This window comes from Phaethon lepturus, unplaced genomic scaffold, assembly GCF_000687285.1.
Source record: "Phaethon lepturus isolate BGI_N335 unplaced genomic scaffold, ASM68728v1 scaffold20341, whole genome shotgun sequence".
Lineage (NCBI taxonomy): Eukaryota > Metazoa > Chordata > Aves > Phaethontiformes > Phaethontidae > Phaethon > Phaethon lepturus.
This window is the reverse complement of record NW_010520041.1, coordinates 2202-13471: the sequence shown is the minus strand read 5'-3', so window position 1 is coordinate 13471 and position 11270 is coordinate 2202. Positions and strand designations below refer to the sequence as shown.

At 39.8% G+C, this 11270-nt stretch overlaps 1 protein-coding gene across 1 annotated transcript; it reads right to left on the bottom strand.

Annotated features, from left to right (window-relative positions):
• Window positions 1–557: 557 nt before the first annotated feature.
• LOC104628619 (pre-B-cell leukemia transcription factor 3-like) lies at window positions 558–10246 on the bottom strand. The gene is made up of 8 exons (XM_010297266.1): window positions 10180–10246; window positions 3643–3884; window positions 3099–3289; window positions 2664–2799; window positions 2248–2404; window positions 1991–2097; window positions 1102–1188; window positions 558–650 (listed from the first exon to the last, which is right to left on the bottom strand). The coding sequence occupies exons 1-8, from the start codon at window positions 10226–10228 to the stop codon at window positions 558–560; spliced, it is 1062 nt and encodes a 353-aa protein (XP_010295568.1). The 5' UTR covers window positions 10229–10246.
• Between the last annotated feature and the right edge of the window lie 1024 nt (window positions 10247–11270).

Sequence of the window (11270 nt, the reverse complement as noted above, 5' to 3'; positions counted from 1 at the left end):
CCGAGAGCAAAGTCCAGTGAGAGTTTTGGTAAAGCAACGTTCTGATTAATTAGCTCAGAATGAATTCTAGTTAAGAAAAGCTTATTTTCCTATACAAAATTACAATACAGAGAACGCGTACAATTACAATACAGGGGGTATAACTGTTAGTAGCTATCAACTAGAACAGAAATTTCATAGTAAAAAACTTCATGGAAATTAAAATAAGTCAATTTTCTTAAGCTGTAAAACTTGAGACAAACGCCAAGTTCTAGAAGAGACACTTTCAGATTCTTACCATAAAATCCATATTTAAAAAAATGAATTTGGTTAGGAAAATGAAGCAAGTTCTTTTAAAACAATGTCACATCCCAATGGGCATAAGTAAAAAGAACTCAACTGCGTGAGGCTGAGAGGTAGAGAGGTATCATTGTAATCACAATCTTCTATTGGTTCCAGGGGTTTTTCTGAGGTAATTAGCTGTGTGTCAAGTTGTATAAACAATAGTATTGGCAAAAGAGCAACATTGACAAATTACACTAATGACCTCTTTCCTCTCATCAATAGGTCCTAAAAACTTAATTAGACGCATCCGAATTAACACTTCCAGGGTCTCCAGCAGGTGAAGTGATTGATGAAGGGGTGGTAGCATCCTGCCAGCTGCCATTAGCCTGAAGGGAGAATAAATATATGTTTTCATTAAATCTTTAAGAAACTACTTGCAGACCACAAAGTATGCCTTTCTATGTTTACATCTTCCCAGCGACAGTGCTTTTGAAAGGAAATAACTACGTATCAGCTCTGGCAAAGCACAGTCCACAAATACCCCGTAAAACCTCTTCCCCCTGCTGAGATTTTATGGTGTTATTCTTATTCCTAGTGCCATCTCCTTAGGACAAGAATTAACTGAAGTGCACGAATTTTCTGGTGACCAAAGCCAGAACTTTAAATCAAGTCTCTGAGAGGGAGAGGCTGGTGTATTAAACAACATCTTTTCCAGCTTTTTCCTATTCCTATATCAGACAGGAATTAAAAAAAAAAAATCAACATTTATTCACAGATCATTAACCAATCTCTGGCAGAATCTGTGTTTCTAGTAAGTAATACCTCAGTACATCTTACATCTATGCGCTGCGTCGTATACAAAGGATTCCCCACAATTGTGTCATATCTTCCTGTCTGGTGTATGACATGATGCAAGGAATCCATCTAGAACAAGATCCCACACAATGAGAACAATGAGGATAAAAAGTCAAGTTAACAAATGCAGTAGGACATGGTACAGATCTATTGGGCCAAAAAATTCTTTGAAGAAGGGGCAGGTTTTCTTGCAGGAAGACAAGCCTTCTCTGTAGTTCTTGCTATTAACTGAGCTATACCTAGCTCTTGAGCTAGCTCGTTCATTATCAAGCAGAATTAGAGCCTATCACTTATAGCTTTTATGACAGAGCAACCAATTTTATGCAGTTCAGATGGATTTAGAAATTCAGCAGAAAGCTTAAAATGAGTACTGTTAACCATGAATCCTAAGCAAAGTTCTCCTTATATGGAACAGACCAGCTCTAAAATGAGAAAATCGATTCATTAATGTAAATTTAAAGGGATAGAAGAATAACGGTAGGTTAATTTAGGTATCAAGTTAATTCTGGAAGAGAAAGTTCCAGTTCCAAGAGGAACATTTGAGCAAGTTTGTTTCTTGACTCGTTTGAGAAATTTGACTCTAGTCATTTCTGGCCAGCACTGGCTGGGATGCAAGAGCCAGAAAAATCCATCTCTATCTGGTATTAAGAAAATCTACTTTAAAAAAATAAAAACAAGATTGTGGAATCCAACCCGCCCGTTTGAAGCGCAGTCAATTAGAGCAGGCTGGGGTTTTAATATCTCCAAGGATGGAAACTCCACAACCTCCCTGGGCAACCTGTTCATACCGTATAAAGGACGGAGAAATGGAATTTTAACATTTACGTCACTGCTGAAAGTATGTTTTTTGTGGGTTTTTTCCCTTACTGACCTGTGACTGCACATTGCCTCCCACTGGGGAGCTCTGGTAGGAAGTCAATGACTGCAAGTTTATAAACGAATCTCCAGAATTTGTCATCTTAAAAGAGCCAGAGGAAGCTGAAAAAAAAAAAACGAACATCTTTTAATAAAACCCACCAAAAATGGTTCTTTAGTGAGTATTACATTATTTAAAAGAAAAAGAAATCCTATGACCATTTCAATCACCATCTTTCAAGCAGACAGACTCTTCACGGCACTCTCACTCACCTGAATTTGGTGTAGATGGAGAATTTGCCTGGTTGCCTTGAGCCACGACATTAGTTGCATCCACTGCTGTTTTTGCAGCATAAATATTAGCTTCTTCCTGGAACTTCCCCATGTTTTTTTTGTATCGAATTCTTTTGTTACCAAACCAGTTGGAAACCTGGAGGCATATATCGCTGTTAAGCATTTGATCAATTTATTACGTTTTCCACTATATTCGCAAGTTACCAGCAAAGGAGATGTTTTAAACTAGGCTTCAAGCAGAAAATACCTATTACTAAACACTTCAGAATAACCTAAACCCCATTTAAAGTACCAGTGACTGAAGCCTGTTGCTAACTACGGGGGAAAAAAACCAAATACATTATTTGATGAGAAGAAAAAAAAAGTCACTCAATTCCTGATAAAACACTTCATACCTGTGAAACTGTGATGCCACCTTTCTTTGCTAGCTCTTCTTTGGCCTCTTCACTGGGGTAAGGATTACTCAGATGCGAATAAAAATATTCATTCAGTACTTCCGTTGCCTGTTTGCTGAAGTTACGTCGTTTACGCCTGGAAAAACATTAGTTATTCCTATTTAAATGGTGTTATAGAGTAGACTGGACAGAGTACCTTGTTGGTTTTTTTCCCCCTCTAAAGTACATTTGGTTTGAAGGAAAATGTAAGAATTGAGTGGAATTAAATAGATGTTGATGTCAAAGAAGGCATAACAGGTGGCAAATTCTTAATATTTAAACAAGATCGACACTGGGAATGACAGACTTGAGATTTCTTACGCAGTCACTGGCATCAGGCAAGAAAAGTAGTTCAGGCTTAAACATCTGTTATCGCTAGATCATGTTTTCTCATACCTTGCGTCAAGAAAGCGTGAACGCAGGATCATTACTGCCTCACACGTGCTCTGCTTCAGTTGCATCTGGATGGTGCTGAATTTGCCGTGGATTATGTTCACCATGCGCTCTATTTCTTTTGGTGAAATTGGTCTTGTTCTACTCTGTTCCCTAAGCAGGTTCATAACGTGGGTGGTGAACTCACTGCAGGCCTGAAAATACACACATTTGTATCGACAAACAATAAAATACCCTAGAATTTGTTTCCCCAACAAGAATATATATCCAAAAACTTTAGAGGAGTTTCCATGTTTCAGCTTTACTCTATTTACTCTTAAAAACGGCAACAAAGATAAACGAGACATTTATTATCTTTAGTTTGATGTCCAGTCCCTCTATCTTCACCTTACTTCTGTAACACTGAGATAAGTTTTCAACTCAATTTGATATACTCGCGTTCACCTGGATTCATTATACCTCCTGTTCTGTTCTTAAAACCGACACCAAAGAAAAAACGGTTATTTTTAATTGAGATGATAAAAACTCTTCCATGCAGAAAGATCACCTGTTCATATTTCTCTAGCTCAGAGTGGTATATCTGTCGGATCTGTGACAGCTTGGCCCTGTAGTCAGAGTGTTCAATGCTATTGTCATTTGGACAGCCACCTGATGTTGCTGCTACAGCCATCGGTCCTCCTCTTCCTCTTTTCTCGGGCCCGGAGACACCCTCTGCCAGCAACATGTTATCTAGTCTCATTAGCTGAGCATCTGGGGGATCTTCTTCCTGAATACCGCGAATACTTAACACTAGATAAATATAAAGAGGGAATCAAAAGATTATTTCCGAACCAGGAAAGAGCATCCACTTCAATTCTGGCAAAGCATTTAAACGGTCTTCAGAGGTTTTAGCAGGTCTTGAGCTCAAGAAAAAAAATAAGGAAGCATTTAACAAAGCCACAGTGCGACACGTCAGAACAAAGAGGACATTGTTCGGATCAAGAAACACCAAGACGCAAGGCAAGTTTTCAGATGCATGCAGATCATAAGACTACAGGGGGTCATACTAGTTCATACTAGATTTGGAAATTATTTTAGAGGTCTGTAAAAATTACAACGAGGTTCTTACAGAGCAGATGCCCCCGTATCAGCCTGCTGCCTGGCTCCTTGCACGGTCCTCAACAGCGTTCAGCTCTAGCTTGTGCAGACAGACTATGGTGACGGACAAAAGGCCTGAGCCGCTGGGACAACTGCTGTGCCTCCACGTCCAGAGACGGAAACGAACACCACGCTAGTGCAAGAACCCGTTGGAATCTGTACACAAGGTGTGAGCTTCACCTCATCCGCTTTATATGCCATGATACAACCATACTGTACAGCAGCAGGCTACAAACTGAAGTCGTAACAGTGCTGAATTTTCACATCTATTCTAATCTATTTAAAAATCTATCAAAATCTGAAACGGCATGAAAAGAATGCACTGCAAGCCATTCAACAAACCCAGACTGCAGCAGTCTATATGCTCAGATTATTCAAGTTTGATTCCAAACATTTATTTTAAAAAACTTAATTTCCCAAATTTTTTTTTACAATTTATTATGAGCTTCCCTTTTTAAAAAACGTAAGAACTCATAAGATGTTGAGTCGATACAAAAAATGCCAACAACTTTTTGGCTTTTAATTTGCTTTTAATTGCTAGACAATTTTAGTTGGATGAACAGTTGGTCTCAAACTTGTGAAGCTACAAAATTCAAATGACCTTTTCTAAATTGTAATTGGCAGGTTAACGGGCTATTACATTCCCTACCAAAGATAAACACAAATGATCGCTTGTTGTGAGGACAGGAGAACAATGTGTATGTACTGAGACATTAAACATATGCATTTATAATAATTTTCAGCATTTCCTAGGCAAAAGAATAGCTCATCTAAAAAAAAAAAAAAAAACAAAACAATAAAAATTTTAAACACGCAAGCAGCCTAAACTTACAATCACATAGCTGAACTTTGCATTTTGCAGGCTGTACAGAAATTACTACAACAGAACTGAAGAGAGCTTTGGAGTGGCTGCAGACCTTCGGTCTGTCACAGCAATCCGGTCTTTTCCAGAACATCCCCCATCTTTTTGCAAGTGGAAAAAGGTAAGGCAAACGTAGCTATAACGTAGTACGTGGGTAACTGTTGAACTCAAGCTAAGACACTGAGAGAGGAAACTGTTGACTATTTAAGAAGTTAATGGCTTTTCTAACTCATCATGGAATAAAAATTAGTACCTTTTTACACACACCCTTTACTGAATGAATGGTACAAGAAATGAAACGCAGAAAAAAAGGATTTGTTGTTGATTTTTTGTTTTTAAAAATCGCCAGTTCTCCTTTTTTCCAGGAGACCCAGCAGAGAGTTCAGCAATGGCCATTTGCTTTTAGTCTTTTTGAATAAAAAACACATCAAACTATTTGGATTCAGTGCAATAGATATTTTGGTGTCACCTTCTCATTCGAATGTGCTTCTGCCAAACATCTTTTTATGCACATTATGATGCATATCAGAGTACCTCATGTTGAAGTCAAGCTCCCAGCTGCAGCTTAATTTTATGTCACTTGTCTAATTATGGTAATTAGACATTAGTTATCATCAATTACACATAAGCTCATCTCAAGTTGACTGCTGAAAAGCATGTATAAAGCACCTTCCCAGTCTCAAGGGAAGAATCTGGTCGGCCGGCTCTAGCAAGTCACAAGAAACTAGAAAGGAGTTAACTATTATCAACGTATCGTAAACTGCATTTCCAACCTAGTAGTTCAAACTTTTATTTAATAAACTCTTTCAAAGGTGAACAGACCTAAGACTCCATGAGCGCAAGAAGCTCGGTCTGTTCGACCCGCTCCATCAGGTTGAGCTTAAACTTTCGGCATCTTAATATATATGACGGTTAAAACACAAGTTCTACATAAATCATTGCCACAGATATTATTTTTAAATCACAGACATCATCTCCAGGAATGGATACTTTTTGCTTCAACTTCAGTTTTGCTCCTAGTATCTGTGTTTGCTTCAGGTAGCACCCAGATCCTACTTCCAAGTACAAGAGCTGCAGTTGTTCACCTACCAACCTTCCAGAGCTGATAATCTCAAAAGATGGCGCATGGGAGAGCAAAACCATCGCAGCTGCAGGAATGCTGCGCTCGCACAGGCTCCTGCAACTCTCTTTTGACAGTCTGGTAAAAGCAATTCCAGAAGTACATGCTGTGCCGTTAGGGGTTTTGTCAGGGTAGCTGCATCTACCCTGCAAGCTTTTGGCATGCGTTGTGGGTCAGGCGTCACCCATTTCTGCATACAGTCCTGAAAATTATGCCAGCAGAAGTTTGCAGTCTGCATGGCTTCTGGAAGAACTAGATTTCATTAAACCACCAGCATTCCAAAGGAAATAAAAAACGAGGAGGAAAAAAAAAATTACCATGGTAAAGAAAAGCATCTCGATCAATACCACCGTGTTACATATGCCTGTCCTTACATGCCACTTATTACCTACTGGCTCACAATACTTCGAGGAGAACGCTTCTCTAGAATGCTTGCCTCTCTCGGTAGCCTTTTGGCCATCAAATTTTTGCAGTTCCCACAAAAGCTTAAGAACGTATAGCAACTCTATTGGTACCCAAGGCTTTCAGTCAAGATGCCAAGAGACTGGAGTTATGGCATAACCAGTTATGACATAGTCAGTGTTTTAAGCATGACTTAGAAAGTCCTTGCGTAACAGTAAAATCCTTCACAATCCATCACTTTCATGGATGTTTAAGAAAAACCCAACACTGGCTCAATAAGCCTGAAGAGTCCCTCCCGTCAGCTGTACTAACATAATGTTGTGCATTCTCTGGCACATCACCTACCAGATATTCATCAAATATGTAAAATAATTATACTAAGCAAAATGAAATTCCCATCATTTCTAATTAATCTTTAATTAAATACATCAGAACCTAAGGTGCTGAAGCCTCACTCAGTATGCAAATGCAATCATTACAATATATTTACATCTCATTAATTAAAGATTTGCAGTTCTGTAATGAACTGTACAAGATCCCTGGTACCAAAATAAGTGATGCACACTTTGCTTAGACTTGCCTTCCTTTCCAGATTTTCCTTCAAAGAGCAAGCAACAAACGATAACACACAATAGAGCAAGAACAGCACAATAAATGTGTCTATTGGGTATAGAATACACAAAGTTAGAACCAAAATCTGATGTGTTAGGGCCAGAAATGAAGAGCCCATACTGTATGAAGTACAAAACGCCCACGGAGAATGGAAGAAGGTAGGCAGCCGGGTGCTGGAGCTGCACCCCTCCTTGTCTGCATCTCTGTGTTTCCCAGATGATCCCATCACCTATGTTACACTTGCAAATATTTATCCTATAACTAATGGTAAATACTGACTCCTAATGTTTTATTCAGACAAAAGGGTTTCCTCAATTTGACAGTCCGAAATCACCTGTTAGGTGAGAAGGCAGGAGCATATTTTTTTAATAGCAGGTCACCTAAAACCACCACAAACCCCTTCTGAACTACTTCTTAATGCTGCCAAAATAACACACACACACACACACACCCCATGTACTACCAAGCAGCTTTTTCACCCACATGACACCCCATTTTTCAGTTAGCAGTCCTCCGTGGGGATACCAGCCTCCCAAACATCCCGCTACAGAGGATGTCTCAAAGCACTGTCACTTGGAATGCTTTCTCCAAATCCAAGAGAGAGTCTCGCACGCTGGGAGAGAGAAAGCGAATGGGAACAGAAGACAAAAGCCAGCGGGGCTCCGAGTGCCGAGGAGCAAGACTCAGCTACGTAAGAGTGTCAACAAACTCAGCAACAAAGAGAAAGCATGTTCTTCGGCCACGCCGCTTGCCAAGTTTGATAACCGAATGAAAAGGTACCCGTCGAATTAACCTAAGCAAGTGCCGGCACATTAAAGGACGGACAGAGGTTGCAGCTAGCAACCACAAGAAACAATAAAAAGCGGTAGTCCATGTTACAGTGCTGCAACAAACACATTCCCCACCACAGGCCAGAAATGCACAATAAGAGTCTCACTGTGCAGTGTGTTCCACAGAAGTGGGTAGAAATACACTTTCCCTGCCCCAAGGGGCCTGAAGCCCATCACAGACTACTGTCTTCCCAGCACGGTATAATCAGCAGAGAAGATAAACTCTGAAATTTCATATTCAGCACCAAAAGCAGGCATCATTAACACTACAGATGTTATTTCTGATTTTAAGATGGAATTATGCCATGTTTCAATTTGTATACCTTGAATCGTATCTGAAGTGTAACCCAACCAGCAAAAAGCCTATTTGTTGCACAAATTAAAAACGCCTCAAATGCTTTTGTGAGTTCCCAAAAAAACAAGTGGGCTTTTTTGGATTAGATGCCTCTTCAAATAGCTACGTATGCTCCAGGCAGGTATTTAAGACTTGAAAATAGAATACCTGTTTTTCCCATAACTAGTTTTAAATTAAAAAAAAATTAAAATCATTGAGGGGGGCAGGGGGGCAAACCCAGGGCTTGAAGAAAATATGAAGTGTTGCCAAATCTATTTCAGTAAGAGTCATTTATAATTTCTTTTGAATTAATAAACACGACTGGGGAGAATTTTTCAGCACCTTTCAGCTGGCTGCCCATTGCAAAGGCGTACGGCTTATCCTGAGCTATTGTGAACGACACTAGCGCTCCAACAAAGAGCGAAAGAAAGATGGGGGGGTGGGGGGGGAACATGTTTGAACCTGATTTCCGAGCTAGAAAAGAAGCTTGCGTGCCTGGGTCACAAAGAAAGCCCAAAACCTTGTGCTACAGTATGTCCAGGCTTTTGTTTGCTTGAAGCCATAACATCTGCTCCCCATAATTTAAATAAGGAATAGACAGACCGTCAGACATTCAAAAACCTATGAGACCAAAACAAATCCAGCATAACCGTGCTATCAGAGTCTGTTCCTGCAAGTGTATTTAGCTGAGAGAAGTCACAGTTTCAATCAATAAAACACAGAAGGCAGCTTTCAATGTAGAAAGGAAAAACAGATGAAAGACCCTCTTTAAGGACAGCAATCCTCGAAGGACAGACAGACATAAAAGCACACCCAGACAGCACACACACGTTTACTACCACGATGTTTTTCTTCAGAAGCAAACTGCTATCGTGGGAAGGCAATACATGCAACCAAACTCTCCAGAAATGAGCGCGTAATGTCTGCCTCACAGCTGCCTTGGATGCCAAGAGCACCGCAGAGGGTGGAAGGGTACGGTCCCTCACTTGGCAGTACAATGAAAGCACTGCAAGTTTCCATACACTTTTATAAAAATAATAGAAATGTAGGTTTAGGATGTTAAATGTTAATACAACTAAAACTTAAAAAAAACCAAACAAACAAAAAAACCCACCACCATTTTAGTTACATATAATGAAAGTAGTTATTCTCAAAAAAAAATCCAAATTCACTATAGTTTATAGAAATTAGATATTCAAATGGCATTGCTTAAGTGTTCATGTATGAGCACATACTGGGCAATTCAAAATCGAAATCCATTTGCCCCCAGTGCTTCTGTTCCTCGAAGAAAGCCCCATAATCACCAGCTCCACTTCCTGCTACTTCTGTGTTTTCCAGTATCCCCAAGCGTTCTGCCTCACTGCCTCTTTTTCTCCGTAATACAGTTATTTGTCAGCTTTGAACTCCTACTACCACCACAATTTTGGTACCAATTCGTTAAAGGGAAAAAAAAAGAGCATAACAACATAGCAGCATAATTCAGAATTCTCTAGGTATCTAACCAGACATCAAAATAACCCAACCTATAGATTCTTCACAGACACACAACCAAAACACTTGCTTAAATATTTAACAGTGTTGTTTTCTGCAAACCTGCACACTGTCAGCATTATAAAAGCACATCAAAACAATTTCCATCTTACAGAAAGACTATTAAGCCAAAAAAAATAGCCTTAAGTTGTAGAATCTACCAGGGAAAATAACAGGCCACATTACATAAGAGCAGAGCTGGTGACTGAATGTGGGGTTTTTTTTGAAAGCTCAGGCCAGAAAAGACACCAACGCACCTGTTTTTTCCTTGATCTCACACAGCACGCTGAAAAGAGCAGGCTTCATTCTGTGGCAGTTCAAGGCATGTTTTCTGAAACGGAAGAAGAAAGAATGAGTGAACGCCAACAGGAAAGGCAGCGAGAGATGCCACGGCTTACAGGGAACTGGATCACGCTTCAGTAATAGCAGGTTAGCGCATAAGATTAAGACAGAAATGTGCTAGTTCTGATGATATATTTAAGTGCCATACTCAGCCATCACTGGGAGCAAACTGTCATAAAAATATGCGGGTCTTAAAATTCAAAATTCTGCGTCGCTTATGGGAACTGTAAGCACCTTCAGTTCTATATGTGGGGATAAAAAGTTCCTTCTTGAGTTAGTATGTGTCTATGAAATCTAATAATGAAATCAATCAAAAAAAAAAAAGTAGGAAAAAAACAGTGGGTTTAGAGCATATAGATCCTGAACAGCAGGGAACAACATAGAATACAGGTACCACTCACTGACTCGCCCAGCTCACACAACAAGCGGCCACCTGATCCAGTGAAAAGCAGGTTGTATTTAACAACATTTTAGCACAAGTTTTACCACACGTGCTAATATTGCCTTTTTGAAGCTCTTCCAGCGTTTGCCGCTTTTTTTTCCCCTTTCTCACCAGGAAGAGGCAATGTTAATTACACCATTAACACAGAATCCATCCTAAAGTCTAATAAAAACAGAGAATTACATCTTTTGCCAAGTTTAAAACACGCTTAAAGTGTGGTAAGTGCCATATGAAAGCGGGAGCTGAGGTTTCCCACAGAGGGTGGGCGGTGATTTTACCTAGCAGTCGCCGATTTTCAAGGGCAGCCAGCACTTAGGTGCCTAACTTCCACTGGAAGTCAGTGGAAAGAAGTATCTAGCTGCAACATACACCTCAAAGAAAGTCCCTCTTGCTTCTTGTGACCTCTTTTGTATTTCAGAAGTAATATTTAAATCACCTTTATAGCTAGGTTTCAATATGCTTTTTTATATAAATGCAAACTGGCCTTCATTCTTGCACGCCAGTCACTTCTCCAGCTATTGGGAACGGCGCAAATCCAGGTGTTCGGCTTCCTTCAACCCGTAA

Coding starts and splice junctions, on each gene's coding strand:
- LOC104628619 (XM_010297266.1), bottom strand. CDS start 10,228: ATGAAGCCTGCTCTTTTCAGCGTGCTGTGTGAGATCAAGGAAAAAACA. Junction 2,098..2,247: donor TCCATCTACACCAAATTCAG/GTGAGTGAGAGT, acceptor TTTTTTTTTCAG/CTTCCTCTGGCTCTTTTAAG. Junction 651..1,101: donor ATACGACGCAGCGCATAGAT/GTAAGATGTACT, acceptor TTCTCCCTTCAG/GCTAATGGCAGCTGGCAGGA.